Here is a 27,372-nt window from a genome sequence, read left to right on the forward strand (position 1 = left end):
CCACTGGCCTAAATAAAGTCAAAAATTCCAAAAATGCGAAACCCTAGTTCCAGTGGTGGTGCCTCCGTACTACCCCTACCACTGACCCCGCCCGCCGTCGTCACAGCGAGCAGTCGGCAGGTAGTTGTAACCAATGTTATCTTTGTCACGGAGATGAAGCTGCCATCATCGGTAAATCCGTCACGGAGATGAAGGGTGGGAGGGGAAGTAGGGCGAAGTAGATGTAACACCCCAGGTATCCTCTTACCTAGCATGCTATACACTACAAAACAAAAACCACTAAGTCCTAAATTCATTAAGAAATTTCAACAGAGTCTCCCTTGTAAATATAAATCTCCACGACAGACAGTAATAAAATTAAACTAATAATAATATCATTCCCACAGTGCTATCCATCCATATAATCCATGGAAAATAATTAATACTCCCTCCGTTTCATAATGTAAGACTTTCTAGCATTTCCTACATTTATATAGATGTTAATGAATCTAGACACATATATATATTTAGATTCATTAACATCTATATGAATGTGGGCAATGCTAGAAAGACTTACATTATGAAACGGAGGAAGTAGATATCTAAAAGATTATTACAATACCAAACTAGGATATAGATTAAGTGTCATTATGGACCTAAGCAATATAGTTTGATAGTGTGCAGATAGATTTGTATATAAGGGTGATACTTCCCGCTCATGCATGCCGATCTCAATGTATACCTAAAACCAAATAAATACAATGGTGAGTACGAAAATACTCAGCAAGTATAGTATGGTACTAGAAAACACATATACATATCATTATCAATAAAGTATGAACAGAAAGCTTTCTTTCTTTGATAAGAAACATATTTTCAAGCACTAAGTCAAAGAAAATAGTAGTTCCCATACTGGCAGACATGAATTGAAACAGTAGTTTCTATCCCGGATAATTGTGAATACATCCTAGCATTTGCTGGCAAAGTCGAGTAAGCGTGGTCAGCACTTACCAACAGGAACATGAATAAAACCAGATAGCACATCCAGGACTCGCATGGAACATGAATAATTGAATCCGGAAACAGAGAACCAAATTGAAACCATATTGCACATCCATGGCAAGCATGGAACTTGAATTATTTAACCAGAACCGGAGTCCGGAATATTGAAACAAGAATAACATCGTAAACATAAGATAAAGTTAAAATCTAAATGGTGTGAACAACAATCTGAACATAAGCAAACACATATCATACAGAAATATATCGAAAATAAATAGATAGAGCAAACAATCCATGAATCACACAATTAGTTCGTCATGTACTTGCCTTTAACTTTGACGGCAACCCGACGCAACACTCTCCACTCCAGATCTCTCCACACCTATGGAGCAAAATTACGAATAAATCACTATATTCAACTAATGATAGTTACAAGGGATATTTACTAAAATCAAAACTTAGAACATATAAACTTTTTGCCAATTTGTATTAAACAACCTATAGCAGTTCTATTACTGTTTTATGCATAACTCGCAAACCGTCTAACAGAATCTAGCAAATAATACAACTTTAGTCATCTAGACAAAATTGTCTACAATATTCATGTTGTGCGAAAAATCAGGTTAAGCTTATGTAGGTCTCAGATTAAGGAAAACGAATTGCTGTCCCTATTTTTAGACCCGGCAACAGTACTGTTTTTTGTTATTTCTCCTAAACCGTCTATCAGAATCGAGCGAAACCAGCGCTATTGGAAAGATATCGACGATGGCTACAAACTTTATTTAGGACTCCTAACCTGAATCCCGATCGTTTGATACCATATTTGAAAATACGGTTTCAAACCCATAATCAAGAACCTCAAAAATTGTGAGCAGCTGTCGAATCAATTTCTATTTGAATATTTTACTTTTGGGACTAAAAAGAAGTTGCCCTTCCAGAGGAGGGACAGTAATTCACAACAAATTACACTGATTTGCGAAATCACCCAAAATCCCCAATTTCTCCTATTGCTTTACCTCTGTCCTCCCTGTTCCTTCTCTGCTCTTCCTTTCTCTGAACTTGGGAGGCTGAATCAACCCATAGCAGCAACAGATCAACACACACAGCAGCATCAGAAGTTGGAGTCCAACACACAGCAGCCAAAAAACAGCTGGCCACACATTAGCAGGAGCAGCGGCAGGAAACGCAGCAGCAGCTCACCGAGAACAAATCAAATTGGCGGCGAAGGACGACGACGGCTGTGGCGACCGACGTCGGATGCGGCAGCGATGAGGCGGGGATGGGGACGATGGCTGCTAGCGCTAGCTGCTAGCGATCCCCTTTTTTTGAATCTTTTTTTTTCTCTGTTGGTTAAATAGAGAGACTAATGAAGATCGAACGGTCCACATTAATGCAGCAAACCGACTAAATTTTCATATGCGGTTCTCTTAACAAGCCCGTCTACGAAAATAAACCTATTTTTATAAGTGGGTTTGTTAAGAGATCCACATATGAAAATTGATTTTCGTAGGCATGCTATTATTAGACATTTTCCAAATCTTTATATATAAGGCATTGAGGCTATTATTTACCCGTTTGTAAGAAAGGAAGATGTTGTTCGCAATTCATTTTTCAAGCAGTGTCTCTACAACTCGTACAAAAGAAAAATTTTTGTTTGGTTTTACTATACTTTATTGCTACAAACAAGATGTCAATTGTAAGAATTAATCTTAAGAGTACGCATGTAAACCCAAAGTAAAAAACATATATAAAGAGTGGTAAAGAAGAAAACTATATACATATATATTACAATCATGCAAAATAACCCAGCAAGTAGATATAAGTGAATGGCCCCAACATAAATAATTGAAAATCATTCATTAATGTTAGATAAAAGTAATACATAAATGCGTCCTTAATTAGTAATCTTGTATGCGCGCGGGAGTGGCCACGTGTCCCCCAGTTCCCGATTTATTTTTTTTCTTCGGTTCTTTTTTGCGCTTTATTCGGTTTTCCTTTTTTTATACGTACGGGATATAAAGTTTATATATACGTATACAAGCTTTGTATACGTATACGCGTATACAAACTTTTTATATGTGATATTTTTTCTGGGTTTTTTCTGATTTTTTAATATGTACATATATAAAGTTTGTCTGTGTACATATACAAAGTTTGTATACGTATACATGTATATATTTTATACGTTAAAAATGTATACATATTAAAGAAAATATATATTTTATATATACGTTTGTACATACTTTATATACATACGTATAAACTTTAAATGAAACTGATTAGTTTGGCAATGATATTATACAAATGTTTTATTGGCACAATAGTTATAAGAGATAAACTTAACACAATTACCTTACACGGAACAATTATTATATATATGCATGTTGTGTTACATTTTGCAAATGAGCTACCGATACTCGCCAAGGCTAATAATCTATAAAGCCAAGTAACAAACCCCTTTATAGCTAATCGATTGAGAAACTATCCATTTATAGTTTTTACTGGACATGATCATTATGCAGTGAATGAAAGGAGGGAAACAAGTACACACGTGATCTTATTACTATATGTTACTATTATGTTTGTTCTCTTTATAAGCATAAGGGGTCTAAGGCCATTTATTGCTAGTATATTTTCTTCAAGGACATGACGATAAGTGCAAACTTTGTCTTTTCCCTCTTAAGGTGCTGGGCCACAAGGGACCTAAACTCTTGAAACAACGCATCGAGTATGTTTCCTCCAAAATGGCTTGCTATCAAGGACTCCAGCACTGACCTAATGAGATTACTGATATTCAGGCTGCTGTTGGCACCGTCAAGAACAACATCACCTTCTGAATCGTCATAAGGATCCCAGTTTGCCTCAAAGAGTTTGATGTGATCCAAGTCGAACATATGGCTTTTCGTAACAATTTCCTTCACTTCATCAACTGATGGCCCATAGGTAGGTAGGTTGAAGGATTCCAACTTTCCTTGCTCACCAGGCCCTATCATGATCAATCAAAAGTTAATTCGTACAAGCACACCTCTTCTCAGTGTATTAATTAGTGATATCACTACTTTTAATCACCTTCCCGACAAGTGATTCTAACGCCTTTGTGACAAATCCATACATATGGTTGAGATCTCCTTTATATACATCCTCATCCTTCCTTCCGAGAAATATTAACACCATGCGTCCTCCATTTACTAGTTCTTCATGGCGGAGCTGAAGGAAAAGGGAAAAGTCCTTCTGGAACTGTTCTTGGAATAATTTCACCACTAATGGTGATGTGGTGGAGCTGATGTATACATCCTGATTCAAGAGAGATTTTCCACTAGCCTCTAGTCCCTCAGGCACCTATAGGTACATATTATTTCAGAAAATTACCCACAACTATTCAGGAACAAAACCAAAATTGCATGCATGCAAGATGATTGGTACAGATCATATAAGGAAGATATATGCAAATGCATAAACAACTTATTTACATCAATAGTTGTACCTGGGAAAGCCAGTGAAGACTGTAGGAGGAGTGGAAAAAATGAACACTTTGTCGTGGGAAAAGTCTAGAGTAATAGGATTTTGGCAAACCGGATATATAACATGATGGAGGTAAACCTCCCTTGTGACCTGTTGTAGTTGAGTTTTTGATATTTTCGAGTGATCGAAAGAGTTGGTTGAAGTTATTGCCTGGTAGGTCGTTAAGGAAGAACTGAAGTTCGACATGATCATGTCCATCCAACTTACTACAGCAGTGTGCTATCATGTTGATGACATTGGACATGAAGAGCATTGTATTTGGTCCTGTAGAGCAACCTAAGTCTGCAATGACCATGGTTTTCGGGAGAAGAGCCTTGTACACTTCTATTGTAGCTTTCTCGATGACTGGCTTAGTTTCATTTGTAACAATTGTCTAGCAATGAGAAAAAAATAAAATTTTGAGCTCTTAATCATGACTATACACATATTATAAGGTTGTATAACTGCTACCTTAAAAAAATACATGTCAACCTATGTTTAATATATACATATGTAGGTCATACATAAAAAATTGAGGCCCTAGTGTGAAATATAAATTCAGACCCTATATTTAGAAAAATAGCCAAGAAACAGAAGAATAAATTAATGGTGGTGTCGGTGACTAAGAATGAGGGTCCCAGGCAATCAGGCTTGCTATTAGGATACCATATATTGAAACGTGTGGCCCAAGATCCAAGTTCGGATCGGAATGAAGGTGGATGTGGCGTGTGGCCCATCTTGGAGAAAAAGGGACATACCCCTCGGGGCTCCTGAGGGATGGTATCCCCAGTCAAAGTATGAGCTGTGCGTTCAGACCATTCTTGGGTACATAATCTAACTGACTTACTCGTATGTTTGATGGGAGTGTTAGAGCAGGTACAATAAGCCACTTTAGTTGGCGATACTGCATGCATGCATGCTAATGTGCTGAGTTGGCAAACAAATTAGGGGAGAGAGGGTGTGAGCCGGCGACTAAATAATCGCCGGCTGCACACAAGCTCCAACACAGACCAGTAGCAGATGCATCACTAGACAAGACTAGCAGTAACAGTTTTCATTGGGCTCTCGGTGGTCAGCTTCCTTCTCGAGAAGAACGAGTGGACAGAATAATTTGAAATGAAGAAGAAAGAGAATGATTGGATTAAAAAAAATCAAGAATGAATAAAAATTTGTGTGCAGGTGATCTAATAGCTAACTATTGTCTACCTATTGTATGTATACTACTCTTATTAATTATTTTTATTAGTGATGTGGATATTTTTATAGCTAACAGTGGGCTATATTATTAAACTTGCTCTTATCGACCCGGGGGCAAAAAGCATGGAACGCAGGGCAGCAACTACGGTAGCTACTGCCCATCACTTTGCTGTCAGACCTAACACAGTCATGGTGAACTGGAGGGCACGGTTGACTACCATGTCCTGTCTAGGGCCCATTTCATTAACAACATTTCATCAGACGATAACAGGTGGACCCACAGCCAACTAGCCAACTACATGCATGCGTGAATTTGGTGGGGGGACCCCCGTATGTGACACTGGTGGAGAAATCATCTTTCGTCGGTCGGCCGATTTCCACAATAGTCCCAGATGCAATAAAAACCGGGGCTAAAGATAATCTTTAGTCCCGGTTCAAAAGGGTAACGGGCATATTTGATCTTTAGTCCCGGGACTAAAGATCATCTTTAGTCCCGGTTCGAATGCTGTCAGGGCATGTCAGGCCCCCGCGAGATCTTTAGTCCCGGTTGGTCGTAACTTTAGTCCCGGTTGGTAATACCAACCGGGGCTAAAGATCCTGGTGATCTTTAGCCCCGGTTGGTGCTACCAACCGGGACTAAAGTCCCACCCCTATATATATGTTTTCTTCCTCCTTCAGCTGCCCGAGCAAGCTTCAAAATTTCTTCAAAAAAGAGGGGAGGTCATGCCAAAATTTTTATTGAATTTATTTTGGTGATTACATACAAATCGGAGGTGCCTAAAAGGTTTGCAACTTCATCGTCCAATGTTTTTTTTGTCATACTACATTTGCACCTATGTTTTGCACACTTTTTTTGTCTCCAAAATTTAGTTGTAAGTTGATGAGAGAGAAAATGTGTGTGGGGAAGAAAGAATATATAGAAATTTAGTTCATTTGCTAAACAAGGTTTTATAAAATAGTTGAGAAGGAAAACTCTAGTGAAAATTAATCTTAAATAATAGAAAACAAACTAAAATGAAAATTAAAAGAAGTAAAACACATTAAAATTAGTTTAAAACTTTACAAATAGTTTTTAAGAATTATTTGGTGTAATATTTTATGATTTTTGTATGAATAAAGATATCTTATAATTATTGTATGACTGTCATTATTGTAAGAATAATTATTTGTGTACGGTTTTTTTTGACTTATGTAGATGGATCGGCAATGGATGTACGCTGACCAGCGGTCCAAAGAGTTTATTGACGGTGTGCACTATTTTTTGAGAGTGGCCGAAGCTAACATGCAAAGGGGTTTTATTTGTTGTCCATGCAATAAGTGTAAGAATCAGAAGGAGTATTCTGCATCCAGGACTATTCATTTCCACTTGTTTGAGTCGGGGTTCATGCCAAGCTATAATTGTTGGACATCCCACGGTGAGTAAGGTGTTGAAATGGAAGAAGATGAAGTGGAAGACGACAATATTCTGGACTTTGCTCAGTATGTTGGATTTGAAGAAAATCAAACGGGCGAGGAGCAAATAGCTGCTGATGGTAACGACGTTGCGGATGATCTTGGTCAGATGTTGCAGGACGCTAGGGAGGATTGCGAAAGTGAAAAGGAGGCCCATAAATTGGACAAGATGTTGGAGGACCACAGAACTTCGTTGTACCCAGGTTGCAAGCAGGGGCACAAAAAGTTGGATACCACTTTGGAGTTCTTGCAATGGAAGGCAAAAAATGGGGTTAGTGACAAGGCATTTAGCGATTTATTGAAACTCGTCAAGAACATTCTTCCGGGGGGAAACAAATTGCCCGAGACAACGTACGAGGCTAAGAAGATAGTCTGCCCGTTAGGACTGGAAGTTCATAAGATTCACGCATGTCTGAATGATTGTATCCTATATCGTGGTGAGGAGTATGAGAACCTAGAAGCATGCCCTGTTTGCAAAGCACTACGATACAAGATTAGACGAGACGATCCAGGAGAAGTTGACGGGAAGCTAACAAAGAAGAGAATTCCTGCTAAGGTGATGTGGTATTTCCCTATAATACCACGGCTAAGGCGTTTGTTCAGGAACAAGGGAAATGCTAGAATGTTGCGATGGCACGCTGAAGAGCGTCAACAGGACGGGATGCTGAGACACCCCGCCGATGGTTCGCAGTGGCGAAACATCGACAGAAAATTTAAAGAATTTGGAAAGGACGCACGAAACATACGGTTTGGTTTGAGTACGGATGGCATGAATCCTTTTGGAGGGATGAGCAGCGGCCATAGTACTTGGCCCGTTACGATGTGTATCTACAACCTCCCCCCTGGCTATGCATGAAGAGGAAGTACATAATGATGCCGATTATTATTCAATGCCCCAAGCAACCTGGTAACGACATCGATGTGTACCTAAGACCACTGGTCGAAGATCTTATACAGTTGTGGAAGAAGGAAGGTATCCCCGTGTGGGACGAGGACAAACAGGAGGAGTTTAACCTACGAGCGCTGCTGTTCGTAACCATCAACGATTGGCCTGCACTTAGCAACCTATCCGGACAGTCCAACAAGGGGTACAAGGCTTGCACTCACTGTATGGATGAAACAGAAAGTATGTATCTTAAGCACTGTAGGAAGGTTGTATACATGGGTCATCGTCGATTCCTTGCAGCAAACCACCCGGTACAGAAGAAAGGCAAGCACTTCGAACATAAGGCCGACCACCGTATGAAGCCTAAACATCACAGCGGGAAAACAGTGTTTGCTATGGTTAAAGATCTTAAAGTAGTGTTCGGAAAGGGGCCTGGAAGCCAGCCTATAGAGAGCGAAGATGGTCACGCGGCGATGTGGAAAAAGAACTCTATATTTTGGGAGTTACCATATTGGGAATTCTTGGACGTACGCCACGCAATCGACGTGATGCACCTCACTAAGAACCTTTGCGTAAACCTTCTTGGCTTCCTAGGTGTATACGGAAAGTCGAAAGATACACTGGAAGCACGTAATGATCTGAAGCATATGGAACAACGCGGCGACCTTCACCCGGAACCAAAGGAGAAAGGAAGCCATTACTTGAGTCCAGCCAGCTACACTCTTAGCAAGGCAGAGAAGGAAAGTATGTTTGAAGGCTTGGAGAGCATAAAGATACCGTCTGGATACTCCACGAATATCAAGCGAATAATAAGCACGAAGGAGAAGAAGTTCACAAACCTAAAGTCTCATGACTGTCACGTGTTGATGACACAATTGCTACTAGTTGTAATAAGGGTTATCCTTCCAAACAATGTCCGGGCAACAATAACAAAGCTATGTGCATTCATGAACGCAATTTCGCAGAAGGTCATCAATCTGGATAGATTAGAAGCCCTTCAGAATGAAGTGGTGCAATGTCTCGTCAGTTTTGAGTTGATATTTCCACCTTCATTTTTCAATATAATGACGCATCTGCTTTGTCACCTTGTGAAAGAGATCCGTATTCTCGGGCCTGTGTACCTACACAACATGTTTCCTTTCGAGAGGTACATGGGCGTTCTGAAGAAGTATGTTCGTAACCGTGCTCGTCCAGAGGCAAACATCGCCAAGGGTTATGGAATAGAGGAGGTCATCGAATTTTGCGTAGAATTTATCGAAGACCTTCGCCCAATCGGGGTACCTGAATCACGCCATGAAGGGAGACTACGGGGAAAGGGAACTCTCGGAAGGAAAGCAATAATGAGGGTAGACAACAATTTATTCCGTAAAGCCCATTTCACTGTTCTGCAACACTCTTCATTAGTAGCTCCTTACATCGAGGAGCACTTGGCTCTAGTTCGCGCCAGGAACATCGGTAAGTCCGATGCATGGATTACACGGCATCACATTGATACTTTCCCCACGTGGCTACGGCAACATCTCATGGGTAACGAGTCGATCAACCAACAACTTGCCTTCCTGGCGAGGGGACCGTCTGGGTCGATCGCGACATTCCAAGGATATGAGATCAATGGGTACACATTCTACACGAGATCCCAAGACATGAAGAGCACGAACCAAAACAGCGCTGTTCGTGTCGATGCCATGGGACACGATGGAACAACTGCCACGTATTACGGTGCCATCGAGGATATATGAGAACTTGACTATGGTCCTCTCAAGGTTCCTCTATTCCGGTGCCAATGGGTTAGGTTGACTGGTGGAGGCGTAATGATTGATGACAGTGGTATGACAACTGTTGACCTTAACAAGGTTGGATACTCGGACGAACCTTTTGTCCTTGCCAATGATGTAACGCAAGTCTTTTTCGTGAAGGACATGTCTAGCAAAGGAAAGAAGGGTAGAGGGCCTGATGAGCCTAAGCGTCAAGTGGTTCTCCCAGGCAAAAGAAAAATCGTTGGAGTTGAGGACAAGACTGACGAGGATTACGATCAGTTGGATGGGCAACCCCCTTTCACGGTGACGATTGACCCTAGCATCCTCCTATCAAATGAAGACACCCCTTACTCACGCAGCGATCATAAGGAGGGAACAATATGAGGAGAAAGTACGTGCGGTCAACCGTCACCGCCGATGTAATGCCGTAATTATTGTGTACACGATGTAAACTATTTTGGATGTATTGATTATCCATATAAATCAATTGATGTATGGCATAATTTACTATCATTCATATGCTACATTTAATTGAATATCATTCATATGCTAATTATAATTGACTAGAGAATTTTTAAAAGTATTAAATCATTCATGTGGCATTTACAGATGTTAATTAGAGTTTTTCAAAATTTAATTTACTATCTTTCATATGCTACTTATATATGACTATTCGAATTTTTAAAAGGTTTAAATCATGCATGTGGCATTTACATATGTTAATTATAGTTTTTAACATTTAATTTAATATAATTCCTACGCTAAGTATATATGATGATTACAATTTTTATTAATTTTAAATCATGCAGTATGTACATACAAATCTTAATTAGAGTTTTTACCAATTTAATAATATCATTCATATGCTAAGTATATATGATTATTGGAATTTTTATTAATTTTAAGTCATATATTTGCTTATTACAATTTATCCACTTAATTTATTACAGACAAAAATAATTTTTCGAAGTAATTGTCATTAATCTTTGTACTTTAAATAATGTTAATGCATTAACTTCTATTTTAGAAACACATATGTAAGCGAAAATAATATGCAGTGCTATAATCTTTAGTCCCGGTTCTTAACCCTAACCGGGTTTTAAAAGTATTTGGAAATAGCGGGAAAATATCTTTAGCCCCGGTTGATGAGAACAACCGGGAGTAAAGATATCTTTATTCCCGGTTGTTGAGAACACTGGGAGTAAAGATCTTTTCTTTAGTCCCGGTTGTTCTCAACAACCGGGAGTAAAGATATCTTTACTCCCGGTTGTTCTCATCAACCGGGACTAAAGATCGAGGGCTATATATATTCCCGATGCGCGCCCTCGTCTTCTCCACCAACACTTAACATTTTCGGCCGATCAATCTCTCTCGGCCTCTCTCCTTGGCCGCCACTGCCTAGGGCAAATCCCCGCGCCGACGCCGCCGTATCTCGCCGTCGTCTCGAGCTCATCGTCCTCGCCGCCGCCTCCGCCTCCTCCGCCGCCGCCGCATCTCTGGGGTGAGAGCTGCCGCCGCCTCTCCCTTCATCGCGATCTCCGATCTCGATCTCTCTCTCCGTCGCGCCGCCCGCTACGAGACGCCGCGCCACAACGACGCCGCACCACGCAGCCGCCGGCACGCCACGCCGCCGCCTTCGCCGCCGAGCGCGCAACGCCGCCGCCGCCACGCCACGCCGCCACCTTCGCCGCCGCGCAACGCTGCCGCCGCCGCCTGCAATGCCACGCCGCCGCCGCCGTCGCCACGCCGCCGCCGCCGCCGCCGCCACGCCGCCACGCCAAGCGCCGGCCCGATGCCGCCACACCGCCGTTAACGAACACGTGAACGAGAACGAACACGTCAACGTACGTTGCCGCGAGAACGTGAACGAGAACGAGAACAATCGAACGAACGAGAGCGAGAACGAGAACGATCGAACGAATTAACGTGAACGAGAACGACAACGAACGTGAACGAGAACGAACGTGAATGAGAACGAGCGAACGAACGTGAACGTGAAATGCAATATATATATGTTACTTCGCATTTATCCTAATACATATTTTTGGTATCTTGCAGAAAAGACGTGTTGTCGGAGTCGTCCCTCAAGCCGGAGTGGAAGAGCTAGCCCTAGAAGGAATTCGTGCAGGCAAGTGACGTAATAATATAAATGATTGCTATATTTGTAATGCAATTAAGAATATTAGACTTGTAATTAGACTTAGCATATAAGATTGTGTAGTGTTCTAATATTATTTGAGTTTTAATATAAGATTATTTTATTGCAAATTAGACTTACTATGTAATTATTGACTACGGAATTGGTGCGACTCATAGCAATTGACTATTGTAGTCTTAATTAGACTTAGCATATACGCACAAAACACTTAGCATACATGACTATTTTAGTCTTAGCATGTAATATTATTTGAGTTTTAATATAAGATTATTTTGTTTGTAATTAGACTTAGTATATAATTATTGACTACGGAATTGGTGCGACTCCTAGCAATTGACAATTTTAGTCTTAATTAGACTTAGCATATATGACAGTTACACTTGGCATACATGACTCTTTCAGTCTTAGCATGTAATATTATTTGAGTTTTAATATAAGATTACTTTATTTGTAATTAGAATTAGTATGTAATTATTGACTACGGAATTGGTGCGACTCCTAGCAATTGACTATTGTAGTCTTAATTAGACTTAGCATATACACACGAAACACCTAGCATATACATGACTATTTTAGTCTTAGCATGTAATATTATTTGAGTTTTAATATAAGATTATTTTATTTGTAATTAGACTTAGTATATAATTATTTACTAGCTAGGGTTGTATAATATACGTCACCTAGACTTAGCTTATATCACGATTTGTAATTAGACTTAGCACGTAAGGTTGTGTAGGGTTCTAATGTACGACATTTACACTTAGCATACATGACTTAGATTGTTAAAACATAAATGTCTCATGACTTAGCACATGTTTCTTGTATCAACAGATGGCTGACCGCGATGAGGAACAGATATTGTACGATACAATCGCGGAGGGAAGCAGCCAGTACTGGAATGAAGAAGTGTCACGACCGGAAATAACCCAACGGGCGTTCCTTACGTGCGTGTATTATTCCTTGTCCCAGGAGGCAAGGTACACCAAAAGTTGATACAATTCAGAGTTTAACAAGCGGAAGCGTAAATAGTTAATTATTACATGGGCAGCGACGGCCCAGCACACTCAAAGACAACGAAAAACAGCGGAAGACTAAGGCGACGACCACAGGCGCTTGACGGCAGGCACGAGCTAGACACCAAAGCCTTCATCATCCAGGGGCTCCTCTTCTGGGTTTGGGAAAAATTGAGCAAGACTGAGTACAACCACCGTACTCAACAAGACACACCCACAAGTGCAGCATAAATGCAAAGGAGTACAATGGAGTTATAATATAGGGGTTAGGTTTTGCAATAAACAGCATTTAAAAGACCCTTAGTTGCTCAAAGCTATTTTGTAAACATGATTCTAGAGCTGTACAATATTATTAACCAAGGCCGTGAACCCACACGAACCTGCCTTAACCCAAGGCCTACGATGATTCAGACCGAACTGGCAACCCGACCCTGGGTCCCAGCTCGTCCCAAGCCAACCCAGGCCAACCATTCCACATTTTAGTTGTTAAGCAGGTTTTAAGAATTAAAACACTAACTTGGGTACATTGCTCGGCTTGCCCATAACCGAGGTCGCGGCTATTCGAATAGATTATACTCTGATCAGAGGTGTACATCTTTGCCCACAAGACACATCTTCCTCACGTGCAACCACGTGCCACATACCACCACGGCATATGGACGGAAGACATGACATAGTTTCCAACCCATCCTAGCCATAGACAAGAGTACCGACCCAACCCCACCTACGGCCGGAACCCCTGGGACAGGTAGGCAGGACTGAGCCCCTAGCAGCAGGACACCGGTCCTGTGCCATGACATCTCGACTACCGGGCCGCGGCTCGTGTAGCCTTCATTTGTCCTAGAGATGTCCATCGACCCCCGACTTCGTCCATCTCCATCCGTGTACTTTTGTTTATAACCAGACTGAGCCACAAACTAAGCCTTACCCATTAGACATGTGGAAGTACGGTAGTGCTTTGCAACAGAGGCCCGAAGACCGGTCCTTATATGGCCGAGGTGCTACCATCAAAACCATGCACCCCGAGCCCAGCCTAAAACCATTTTGAGGATTTTGAATAGAGGGAGAGGTGTGAATCCAATTCCACAATAATCCAACCATTCCATGGTGTCCAAGTGATATGAATATTCCCAAAGTCTAGAGTTATAAAACCACCTAATGTTGCCTAATTAACCAGCGAAGCATCTACCTAAATTCATACTAGTGGAACCATGAATAAAATGTCCACTAGTTGGGGTTTTGTTTATCCTAGGGTGAACAAGGTAATAATAACAATAACAACAATAATAAGGTCATAACAAAGGTAAATAGGCATGGCTAAATAAAACAGTGATAACGCGGGAATTTAAATAAAGCGATAATGCAACAATTTAAATCAAAATAATTTTATAAACTAGGATCCAATATGTTCAAAGAATGATGTGACTTGCCTTGCTCGCTTTCCCAAACGTCGGCTTCAACCTCCACGAAGAGCGGATCTTCCGAAGCTGCAGCGTCTACACGACCAACGGAAAATAAAAGGGCTTTTACTCTAATAAACTCCATATAACAAGCAGGAACAAAGCACAAAAATGGGTTCTTGACTTCTTAAGGAAAGATTAGAGACTTGAACGGTCCAATTCCGAGTTCAAATGGCCAAGTTATGGCCATTTGAAGTTTATATGCTCTTTAAATGAATATTTACGAATTTCTTCATTTAAATTTTAATTTAAAAATATATTTATTGCGTCAGCCGGGAGAGAGGGCGCGCGGACCGGGTCCACGGGAGTGGGACCCACGCGGCAGCCTCACGGTCCACGGTGGACCGGGTGCACCCGGCTCACACCGGCCGGCGCCGTGGGCCCCAGGCGTCAGCCGCACCCGAGGGCGCGGGCGGCTGACGGCCGGGCCCCACGCGGCAGCCGCTAGGCGCGCCCAGAGGCGGCCACGTCGGCGCGGCCGGTGGGAGGCAGCGCCCGCGCCCCGATGGTCGCTGCCGGCGACCACCGGCACGGCGGAGCAGCGGCCGAGAGAGGGGAGGGAAGGGGGAAAGGAGGCGGCGGTCCACGGCTCACCCCGGGTCGACGGCGACGACGGAAACGGCAACCGGAGCGGAGGAAGGCGGCGGCGCGGCTCGGGTGGACGGGGTCGACGGCGCTCCGGCGGTCGGCGAGCGAAACGGAGGGGTGGACGGGGTCGGCGAGGATGCGGCGAAGCCGAAGGAGGCGGCGCCGAGGTGGGAGGTGGTCCGGGGCGACGACGGCGGCGGACCGGAGCTCGGCGGCGACGGCGGAGAGAGAGGGCGACGGCGCGAGCTCGATTCCGGCGAGGAGAGAGGGCAGTGAGTGGCGGAAACGGTGGTGGGGAGCTCGGGGAGGGTTTATATAGGGTTTGGAGTGAGAGAGGGCGGCCGGAGGGGAAGGAAACCGGCACGGGAGGTCCGGCTGCCATCAATGGCGCCGGCGAGATTTGCGGGGGCAAATCCGCCCGTTTGAACGCGAGAGAGAGAGGGAAAAATGGGGGGAAAGGGAGAGGGGATCACGGGGAGTGATTCCCCCCACTTTATTGCTTGCGGGGACGGCGGGAGGCGGCGGGATTCGCGGCGGCGGCGGCGGGATTCGCGGCGGGAGCGGCGGGAGGAAGGGGATGACGGGTGGGCCCCACCCGTCAGCGAGGATGGCGGGCGGGCCCGCCCGTCAGCGGCGCGCGCGCGGGGAGGGCCGAGTGGGCCGCGGGGGAGAGGAGAGAGGGGGAGGGAGATGGGCCGAATTCGGCCCATTAAAGGGGAGAGGGTCATTTTTAGGGTTTTCTTTTTATAAAACCTTTTTAACTTTGTTTATTTCTTAATAATTATTTGTAACACCCTGAAAATTCGACCGACAAAAATCTAAACTCTAAAAATACGGATTTTCAAAAACTTTAAAAATTAATTGCATCATGCCGATCCTATTCGCTTATTTTATTTGGATTTGATCTCGAAGTTTACTAACCGTGAGTAAAGAATAGTTAATTAGGAATAAACCATAAAAACAAGTTGGTAAAATAAATATAAACTAAAATAAAGATTAGGTGTGGATAGGAATAAATAAAATATTATCGCGACCGTATTTGGATCAATTAAAATACGATGGAATAAGAGTTAACCCTAATTAAAAAAAAAACTCAAATAAATCATATAAAAATAAAAATGGGTAATATTAATTTTAAGTGAATCCATTAGTCGGAATAACACAAATGTTGAGTAAAATTCATGAATACAAAGATTAGAAATTATAGAATCAAATTTATAGGGGAAATAGACTAAAAGTGGAATAAATAAGAAAATGCACTGTTCATTATGGCGAAGGTGTTCGATCGCGTCCCTAGCCCTAACCCCTCCCCGCCGCTCGCGCTGCTCGCCCGCGCGCTGCCCGCCCGCCGCGCCGCCGTCGCCATCGTCGCCGTCGCGTCGCCGTCGGCCTCGCGCCCCGCGCCCGCGCGTCCCATCGCCATCGCGTCGCCGCTGCCGCGCCGCGCTGGTGTCGCGTCGCCGCCTCACGCCGCGCGCCGCCTCGAGCGCCGTGCCGCCCCTGCCGTGCCGCGCCAACGTCGCCGCGCCGTCGCCATCGCCGCCCGTCCATCGCGTCGCCGCTGTCGCGCCGCGCGCCGTCGCCATCGCCGTGGGTCGCCATCGTCCCGCGCCTCGTGCCGCCGCCGTCGCGTCGCCGCTGCCGCCCGTCGCGTCATCCCGAGGACCGTGCCGCCGCCTCGCGCCCCGCGCCCGTGCCGTCACGCGTCGCTCGCCGCCATCCCGTCGCGCCGTCCCATCGCCGCCCCGTGCCGTGCTGCCTCGCGCCCCGAGCCGCCCGCCCGTCCCATCGCCGCTCGCCCGTCGTCTCGCCCCGTCGCCGCCGCGCCGCGCTACCGTCGCGTCACCGCCCGTCGCGTCCCGCCCCGAGCCGCGCGCCGCCGCTGTCGCCGCCGCCGTCGACGTCCCGTCGCCGTGCGTCCCGTCGCCGCCTCGCACCCCGCGCCGCCGCGCCGCCGTCGCGTCGCCCCTTCCATTCTCTTTCCTTCCCCTCCTCTCCCCTATAAAACTCCATCCCCTCCTCCACCCCACTCCATTCCCTCCTCCTCTCCCTCTTCCCCTTCTCCACGCACCGCCGTCGTCGCGCCGCCGCGCCGCGTTGTCGTGCCGCCGCGCCGCCACCTTCGAAGCCGCCGCGCCGTCGCCCCGGAGCCGCCGCGCCGTGCGTCGCCGCCTTGCGCCGCCGTCGTCGCCGCCACCGCCGCCGCCGGTGAGCCGCCTTTCCCCCTTCGCGTCCACCGCCGTCGCCGCTCGGGTAGGGAGAGAGGGAGCCGAGAGGGAGAGAGACAGGGAGGAGCCGGGTGGAGGAAGAAGAAAAGAAAAGAGAGAAGAGAGAGGAAGAAGGAAGGAAAAGAGAGAAGAGAGAGGGAGAAAAGAAAAGAAGGAAGAGAAAAAGAAAAGAAAAGAAAAGGAAAAGAAAAAGGGGGAAAAGAGAAGGAAATAAGTAGGAAAATTAGGAGAAATTTAGGACACTTAAAAAAAATATTAGAATTTAAGTATAGGATTAACGAAAATATAGTATTTGCAAAATAATGCTATAATCATAGATGTATTTAAAAACTAAACAATTAGGTGAATTATATAGATTATTGTAGATTGTTTTTAATGATCTCTACAAATGATCAATTCGCGGTAGTAATTTAGATATAATTAATTAGATGAATTCTTATAGGCTATTATAAATTATATTTGGGTAATCTCTATAAGAAATCGATTCACGATAGAAATTCGGATTTAATCACTAGGAATTTTAGACGTATATTATATTTAATCATTTAGCCATAGACTAAATTAAATCGTATAATATTATAAGATAATTTTAGGATTCCGTCCGATGTTTAGCTCGCAATAGAAATGTCTAACCTATTATATGGATATAATGCTCGGTTAGATTAAATTAAAAACTTATGACAACAAAATATTTATACCCGCAAAATAGTTTGAATCGAAATTGGGTTTGCCTTAGTTCGCGAATAATAAAGTTAATATAAAGAAATCGACTTTCGCATTCGACCTTTATTTGGATTTATTTGGATTTTAATTTGAATTCTAACCGAATTCAAATCAAATTTTCGCACGTAACTATAGAGCCCGAGGGAGTTGCGGATCCAAGCGAAGGTCAAGACCCGCAAGACATTGAGCAAGGCAAGTCATCACTATTCCTTGAACATGTTGATCCCAATTGCGAAATTATTTTGTTTACAAATAAAATTGCATGCAATGATGAACATCCTACTTGTGATTATGCCATGCCTTGATTATTGTTTGCCCTTATTCCTTCGTAACCATGTTTACGTATGAGTCCCTAGTCGTCAATTATGACAATTGCTTAGAAATGCTATTCTAGAATTATGCATACTCATATTTATCAAATGCTATATGCTTGGGCAATTACCTTTGGGAAGGTAATTGAGATGCGGCATGTGGAGACATGAGCGCCACATTGCCATGATATTGATGACATGATTTGTGAAAGGAAAAAAAAAAAATAAAACTGAAACAACTATTTTCGACTGGGGCGGACGGAGGATTTGGGTGGTATCTGGAAAAGGCTAGTACCGTCCCCGGTCAATTAAGGACCGAGCCATGAAGTTAAGCATGAAACGACCCCCGTACAACCGTACTTCTCGAATGGGTATAGACCTAGCGGATTAGATAGCCGAGCGGAGGCAGTATCCCTGCATAGATGGTTCACCCCTGAGTGAGGCAGGTGCGCTACGATGGAACAGCCGTTGAGGTAGGGCCGAGAGGCGTGCCCTACATCGGTGTCGCCATTGGAAGGACTGCCATGAGTGTGTGAGAGAGAGAACTTAACTTGAACTATAATTTAATATGTGTGTGAGACTTCTCTTTCCCGGGAGCGCCAGAACTCCTCTCACTGCTAGAAACATGGACACCTAGAGTGCATGAGGATTTAAGTTCATGGAGCGGGTACTGCCAATGCGAGGTTATCGAAAAGCTTTGCCGTGACGCGTCTCATGTGTTGGGACGAGGCTCATGTGTTGGGCAGTTGCGGAGTGCGGGTAAAGTGTACATCCACTGCAGTGTGAGTAAACCAAATCTATTCGAATAGCCGTGCTCGCGGTTATTGAGCACCGGGACATGTATTACACTTGGCTAGACTCTAAATTCTTAACCTGTGTGGGATGGGATATTGCATGATGATTTTTATGCTGATGGAGCCACTTCCTGAGAGGTGGGAATGTGGACGTCCTCAGAAAACCATAACGACTCGATGGCGGGAAGCTATCCTTGGGATCACAATGGATGGTGGACAGAACCGTCATTGTTTAATATGAACGCTGGTACTAAAATTTGGTTAGTCTGTGCTAGGTCTTAGGCTTGCGAAAAGAATTACAAAACTGGCTTTGCGCAAAGGAACCATAGCTATCCTTTGAATACCCCTATCATGTGCATTTCTTGCTGTGGTGGCTTGCTGAGTACGGTTGGTACTCACCCTTGCAAATATAAAATTAATCAGAAGTGGGAGATGAAGCTTCGGAGGATCCCTATGCCTACTACCAGGAGGGAGATGAAGACGATGGCGCTCAGTAGGTCTTAGTTACGGTCGTTGCCTGTGGCAATGGCATGCCGCTGCCTGAATTCCGCTGCCTCATCTATTTCTGCTTTTGGATGTATTCCGGACCGCTTGGTTCGATGATTTAAGAGAATGCCTGCGGGCTTATGATGTAATAATTAGCACTAGACTCTCGTGTATGTGCTTTTGGTATTTCAGCTATGAACTCGTGTGTACCAGACTACTTGATCCAGGGAAATGGTACTGTTTACACGAATGATTCCTGTTATAGAAACGGGGGTCCACATTATTATTTGTGCTTTGAAAATTCCACTAAAATTTATTTACACATTTTAGGCTCTTAGGAAATATACAAAAATCCTCCAAGCCCTATTTGACTTTTAACTTTGCACATTTTAATTTTTGAAGGCTTTCACAAGCATTTTAATCATTCTAGGCATGATTTAGAGGATGTATTTTAGGGTCGATTTGGGACGCGACAAACCTACCCCCCTTAAACGGAATCTCGACCCCGAGATTCGGAAGAACTGGCGAAGAGATCTGGATGGGCTGCCTTCAGCTCGTCTTCACGCTCCTAGGTAGCTTCTTCCTCGGCGTGGTTGCTCCATTGGACCTTGCAAAAACGGATTACCCGATTCCTGGTCCTGTGCTCCATGGTGTCCAGGATTTTCACTGGTCTCTCCACGTAGGTCAAGTCTTCGCGAACTTCAATCTGCTCTGAGTCGGCCTGCTCGGACGGTACTCGAAGACATTTCTTGAGTTGCGACACATGGAACACATCATGCACGTTGCCCAAGGAAGCGGGCAGCTCCAATTGGTAAGCAATGTCTCCTCGTCGAGCAATGATGCGGAAAGGACCCATGAACCGAGGGGCGAGCTTCCCTTTCGCTTGAAACCTATGTACACCCCGCAACGGCGTTACCCGGAGATACACAAAGTCATCCACTGCGAATTCCAGGTCACGGCGTCGGTTGTCTGCATAACTCTTCTGCCGAGACTGTGCCACCTTTAGGTTTTCCCGAATGGTCCTGACCTTCGCTTCAGCTTCTCTCAAGATATCGGTCCCGAATACTTGGCTTTCCCCGACTTGGTCCCACAATAGTGGTGTCCTGCATTTGCGGCCATACAACGCTTCGTATGGTGCCATCTGTATGCTGGCTTGGTAGCTGTTATTATAGGAGAACTCGGCGTAGGGGAGACTCTTATCCCATGTCTTCCCAAAATCTAGGACACATGCGCGAAGCATATCTTCGAGGATCTGGTTCAGACGCTCGGTCTGCCCATCTGTCTGCGGGTGGTACGCGGTGCTGAAATTTAATCGGGTTCCCAACTCTTCTTGGAGTTTCTTCCAGAAATGAGAGGTGAACTGGCTTCCCCGATCAGATACAATTTTCTTGGGGACGCCATGCAGACTTACGATCCTAGCGAAGTAGAGTTCAGCTAGTTTGTTCCCTCCATAGGTGGTCTTTACGGGAATGAACCGTGCTACCTTGGTTAGTCGATCCACGACTACCCATATAGAATCATATCCGCCTTGGGTTTTTGGAAGTCCGGTGATAAAATCCATCCCAATTTCATCCCATTTCCATTCTGGCACTTGTAGAGGTTGGAGAAGTCCGGCCGGTCGTTGGTGCTCGGCTTTGACACGCTGGCACACATCACAAAGGGCCACGAACTCTGCGATTTCCCGCTTCATACTAACCCACCAATATTTCTCTTTCAAGTCCAAGTACATCTTCGTGCTGCCAGGATGGATGGAATAGGGACTTTCGTGAGCTTCCTGAAGTATCAACTGTTTAAGTTCCCTGACGTCTGGAACGCATACCCGATTTCCATTCCATAGGGTTCCGTGTTCATCCTCTGTGAAACCAGCGGCTTTACCCTGTTTCATATTCTTGAGGAGCCCATGCATATCCGGATCATTCTTCTGAGCCTCGCGGATTTGATCGAGCAAGGTAGGCTTGGCTTCCAATGTGGCCAAGAATCCACGACCAACTATGCTTAGGTTCAGGGCTTCCAACTGTTGATTAAGTTCCGGTGGAATGCCACGGACGCCAAGAGTGTTGCAATGGCTTTTTCGACTTAGAGCGTCAGCGACTACGTTGGCCTTGCCAGGATGATAGTGGATCCCCACATCATAATCCTTGATGAGTTCTAACCATCTCCTCTGCCGAAGATTCAGATCCGACTGAGTGAAGATGTATTTCAAACTCTTATGGTCAGTATATATTTCACAGCGATTTCCAATGAGGTAGTGCCGCCAGATCTTTAGAGCATGAACCACAGCGGCCAATTCCAAATCATGGGTAGGGTAGTTGCCTTCATGAGGCCGCAGCTGGCGTGAGGCATAGGCTACCACATGACCTTCCTGCATTAATACGCACCCCAAACCTTGGCGCGAAGCGTCACAGTACACCAGGAAGTCCTTACGAGTATCCGGTAGAGTTAATACTGGCGAGGAAACCAGCTTCTCTTTGAGAGTTTGGGATGCTTTCTCACACTGCGGACTCCACACAAATTTTTCTTCTTTCTTCAACAATTGTGTCATGGGTCGAGCGATTTTGGAGAAGTTCTCGATGAATCTCCGGTAGTACCCGGCCAAACCCAAAAAGCTGCGGACTTGAGGGACCGTCTTGGGTTGCTTCCAATCGGTGACGGCGGTCACCGTTTCGGGATCCACAGCAACTCCTTTAGCAGATATCACGTGCCCTAAGAACTTGACTTCGGACAACCAGAACTCACACTTACTAAGCTTGGCATACAATTGATGTTCCCGCAGTTTTCCCAACACCAGACGGAGATGCCTCTGATGGTCTTCCTCTGATTGTGAGTACACCAGGATGTCGTCAATGAAGACCACAACGAACTTATCCAAGTATTCCATGAACACTTTGTTCATTAAGTTCATGAAGAAGGCAGGAGCATTGGTTAGACCGAACGACATCACCGTGAATTCATACAGCCCATATCGCGTGGTGAATGCGGTCTTCGGGATATCTTCTTCACGAATACGCAATTGGTGATATCCGGAGCGAAGATCGATTTTAGAAAAGACGGTGGCACCTTTGAGCTGGTCGAACAGATCATCGATCCGAGGAAGAGGGTACTTGTTTTTGATAGTGACTTCATTGAGAGCTCTGTAGTCAACACACATCCTCTTTGTCTTGTCCTTCTTTTCCACAAAAATCACGGGAGCACCCCAGGGGGAAGTGCTCGGCCGAATATACCCCTTTTCCTTCAGCTCTTCCACTTGCTTCTTGACTTCGGCAAGTTCATTCGCGGCCATACGGTAGGGCCGCTTGTATAGAGGAGTTGTTCCTGGAGCAAGATCTATCCGGAACTCGATCTCCCGCTTGGGCGGCATACCGGGTAGTTCTTCCGGAAACACGTCACCGAATTCACTGACGATGGGGATTTCTGTCAGTCCTATCTGATGAAGTTCCGAACTGCCAACAGAGGTTGGGGGTGCAAAGAACACAACTGGTTGTTCTGGTCCTTGATACAGAGTGACAGTGCGCCTTGCGCAATCCACTACACCTTGGAATTGAGCCAACCAATTCATCCCAAGGATCACATCCAAGTTCTTGGTGTCCAGAAGAATCAAATCCGAGGGAAAAGGGATTCCCTGGATTTCTATAGGGACGGCTGGGCTATAATACTTTGCTGTCATATCCCCTCTAGGGGTGGTGATGAGCAGAGGGTTTCTAAGCCGTTCTACCCCCAGTTGATTTCTTCCCACGAAAGGCACAGATATAAATGAGTGGGAAGCTCCAGAGTCGAACAAAATGGTAGCAGGAATGGAATGAATGAGGAACGTACCAACGATGACGTCCGGAGTCGTCAGCATATCCTCGGCAGTCACGTGGTTCACATGACCCCGAGCGACGTCCTTACCACCGTTGTTGGGGCGGGGAGGCGCTTGGCCTTGCTGGCGCCGCGGCTTTGGGCATTTATCCGCAAAGTGCCCGGGCTCGAAGCAGTTGAAGCACAGACGCTGCTGTCCTTGAGCGTCTCTGCGGCCTTGACCAGGCTGCACAGCTGGCGCAGGAGGACGGGGTGCACGGGTACCTTGCTGACTCTGCTGTTGCTGCAGCTGTGGGACGCGCACCACGAATTGAGGTCGGGGCGCGGAGCGAGGTTGCTGCTGCTGCTGCTGCGAGGAGGATCCCCCTGGATAGGGATTGGTGTAGCGGACCCTTTGGTTAGCCCCCTGTTGATTGCGGAAATTCGCCAAGCGACGCTTGTGCGACTCCAGTTCCTTGTGCTTGGCTTCCAAGCGGATGCTCTTGTCGACCAGACGTTGGAAATCCGGATAGTCCCCGGAAACGAGACGCACCGATAGCTCAGGGTCCATTCCCGCCAAGAACTTCTCCTGCTTTTCCTCATCTTCCCGAACATCCTCCGGAGCGTACCGGGCCAAGTTGTTAAACTTATGCAAATACTCCATCACAGAGCGGTTGCCTTGCTTCAACTCCCGGAATTCCCTTTTCTTAAGGGCCATGACTCCGGCGGGCACATGGGTCCTCCGGAAAGCGGCGGTGAATCGGGCCCAAGTAATAGGCTGCCCCTCTGGTTGTGTAGCCTGGAAGTGGTCCCACCATAGAGATGCGGGCCCCTGCAGTTGGTGAGCGGCAAAGATGACTTTCTCCTCATCGTTGCACTGCACGGTGTCTAACTTCTTCCCCACGGCATGCAACCAATCCAAGGCATCCACGGGGTTATTGGAGCTAGAGAAGGTAGGCGGGCGGATGCGAAGGAACTCGGCGAGCTTAGTATGTTGCGGGGGTGGTGGTGGAGGTGAAGCATTATGCTGTGGTGGATTTTGGATGTGGTGGAGGAAAGCAGCCATCATGTTGGCCTGCTGGGCGAGGATTTGGGTGAGGAGGGTGTTGGTGTCTGGTGGTGGCGGTGGAGGCGGGGGAGGAGGGGGAGGTGGGCTGCCATGGTGGTTGTGGTTGCTGCCTTCGAGTTGGTTGCCATCACCGGTAGCAGCACTTCTCCTGGTTGTCACCATCTGAAATACCCCATACAGAACCAGCCAAGAGAGAGAACAGACTATTAAAACTAATCACCCACGACTACCATAATTCTTGAATTTATTACTGCTATTGAAATGGGTTCATTAAGGTTCAAGTTGCTTAAGCAAATAAAATGAAGACAGGCTCCGACACAGTCATACCACACACCGGTACAACCATGCCCCACACGACTCCAACAGGAAGACAAACGAGAAAGAACACACGCGCAAGCCTACTAACTGCTCGTCTACTTCTGCGATGGGCCAGGGCGGAAGGTGAGCAGCAGCGCATCCTCCGTGCTACCAACGCCGGAGGCTTCCCCCTCCTGAGGAACCACGGGCGCGGGCTCGGCACGAGGGGTCTCCACAAAGCAGGTCCACGCCAGGGACTGACGAACAAGCTCAGGCCTGGAGGTGCTCTTGCGGGCGGTGATCTTCTGGCTGCGGCAAACGCGGCGGCGCTTGGGACGGCAGACCTCTCCCTGGGCGACCTTGAGCTGACACAGCTGCGCCTCCAACGCGTCTAGGTCCTTCTTCAGCTGCAGATTCTCCTGACGCAGGTCCAGGATCTTCATGTTGTTCTCGACCATCCCACGGCGCACCATATGATGGAAGTCGATACGAGCCGCGTCGTACGCCTCCACCATGCGCGCCAGGTGCATGATGGTAGCGTCATCCTCCGAGCTAGCATCCCGGAAGGTGGCGTAGTCACGGGCTCCTCTGCGACGAGGGTGGTAGCGGTAGGGCGAGTGCTGCAACTCGTCCGGGTAGCGCTGGTGAAGAGTGCCGATGGCGAGGAGTGCGGCGTTCTGGCAAGCGGCGGAGAAGGAATCTCCTCCCGCGGTGACTGCCAACGAAGTCCTCTCGGGAGAGCCAGTGAGGATCACTGCAGTGACCTCCCAAGCAGCGTGGGGCTCGGCATCGTCACCCTCCTGCTCCGGGAGCTGCTTGCCCTGGTAGTCCACTCTATGCGGATATCCCAGGACAATGCACATGCCCCGCAGCTCCAGAACAAAGCCGGTCAGGCCCAGGCCACGACGGTTGATGCTGCCGGCCATCTACAAGCAAGGACAAAAGAGATAAAAATATTTTAGAGATCAGCTTCTGATGACAAATGAAGCAGCAAGACAGAGAGAGACTAAAGGATTTTCACAAATAAGAGAGGATTTTTATTTCGAAAATATTGCTAAGGCTTGGGATCTAAGGCTCGTCCTAGGGTCAAGGGGGCTCTGATACTAACTTGTCACGACCGGAAATAACCCAACGGGCGTTCCTTACGTGCGTGTATTATTCCTTGTCCCAGGAGGCAAGGTACACCAAAAGTTGATACAATTCAGAGTTTAACAAGCGGAAGCGTAAATAGTTAATTATTACATGGGCAGCGACGGCCCAGCACACTCAAAGACAACGAAAAACAGCGGAAGACTAAGGCGACGACCATAGGCGCTTGACGGCAGGCACGAGCTAGACACCAAAGCCTTCATCATCCAGGGGCTCCTCTTCTGGGTTTGGGAAAAATTGAGCAAGACTGAGTACAACCACCGTACTCAACAAGACACACCCACAAGTGCAACATAAATGCAAAGGAGTACAATGGAGTTATAATATAGGGGTTAGGTTTTGCAATAAACAGCATTTAAAAGACCCTTAGTTGCTCAAAGCTATTTTGTAAACACGATTCTAGAGCTGTACAATATTATTAACCAAGGCCGTGAACCCACACGAACCTGCCTTAACCCAAGGCCTACGATGATTCAGACCGAACTGGCAACCCGACCCTGGGTCCCAGCTCGTCCCAAGCCAACCCAGGCCAACCATTCCACATTTTAGTTGTTAAGCAGGTTTTAAGAATTAAAACACTAACTTGGGTACATTGCTCGGCTTGCCCATAACCGAGGGCGCGGCTATTCGAATAGATTATACTCTGATCAGAGGTGTACATCTTTGCCCACAAGACACATCTTCCTCACGTGCAACCACGTGCCACATACCACCACGGCATATGGACGGAAGACATGACATAGTTTCCAGCCCATCCTAGCCATAGACAAGAGTACCGACCCAACCCCACCTACGGCCGGAACCCCTGGGACAGGTAGGCAGGACTGAGCCCCTAGCAGCAGGACACCGGTCCTCTGCCATGACATCTCGACTACCGGGCCGCGGCTCGTGTAGCCTTCATTTGTCCTAGAGATGTCCATCGACCCCCGACTTCGTCCATCTCCATCCGTGTACTTTTGTTTATAACCAGACTGAGCCACAAACTAAGCCTTACCCATTAGACATGTGGAAGTACGGTAGTGCTTTGCAACAGAGGCCCGAAGACCGGTCCTTATATGGCCGAGGTGCTACCATCAAAACCATGCACCCCGAGCCCAGCCTAAAACCATTTTGAGGGTTTTGAATAGAGGGAGAGGTGTGAATCCAATTCCACAATAATCTAACCATTCCATGGTGTCCAAGTGATATGAATATTCCCAAAGTCTAGAGTTATAAAACCACCTAATGTTGCCTAATTAACCAGCAAAGCATCTACCTAAATTCATACTAGTGGAACCATGAATAAAATGTCCACTAGTTGGGGTTTTGTTTATCCTAGGGTGAACAAGGTAATAATAATAATAACAACAATAATAAGGTCATAACAAAGGTAAATAGGCATGGCTAAATAAAACAGTGATAACGCGGGAATTTAAATAAAGCGATAATGCAACAATTTAAATCAAGATAATTTTATAAACTAGGATCCAATATGTTCAAAGAATGATGTGACTTGCCTTGCTCGCTTTCCCAAACGTCGGCTTCAACCTCCACGAAGAGCGGATC

At 45.9% G+C, this 27,372-nt stretch overlaps 1 protein-coding gene and 1 long non-coding RNA gene across 2 annotated transcripts in view; both read right to left on the minus strand.

The window, feature by feature from the left end:
* Positions 1-1,235: 1,235 nt before the first annotated feature.
* On the minus strand, positions 1,236-2,289 carry LOC127775365 (uncharacterized). The gene is made up of 3 exons (XR_008017962.1): positions 2,182-2,289; positions 1,998-2,048; positions 1,236-1,363 (listed from the first exon to the last, which is right to left on the minus strand). It is a non-coding gene; the product is annotated as an uncharacterized LOC127775365 (long non-coding RNA).
* Positions 2,290-3,605: 1,316 nt separating this feature from the next.
* Positions 3,606-27,372, minus strand: part of LOC127776353 (benzoate O-methyltransferase-like) — a 31,854-nt gene continuing 8,087 nt past the window's right edge. Inside the window, exons 2-4 of the mRNA XM_052302715.1 lie at positions 4,466-4,876; positions 4,041-4,320; positions 3,606-3,952 (exon numbers count right to left, since the gene is read on the minus strand). Of these exons, the coding sequence (XP_052158675.1) occupies positions 3,606-3,952; positions 4,041-4,320; positions 4,466-4,876 (1,038 nt within the window). The remainder of the gene's footprint in view (positions 3,953-4,040; positions 4,321-4,465; positions 4,877-27,372) is intronic.

This window comes from Oryza glaberrima, chromosome 6 (assembly GCF_000147395.1).
Source record: "Oryza glaberrima chromosome 6, OglaRS2, whole genome shotgun sequence".
NCBI classification, from domain to species: Eukaryota; Viridiplantae; Streptophyta; class Magnoliopsida; order Poales; family Poaceae; genus Oryza; species Oryza glaberrima.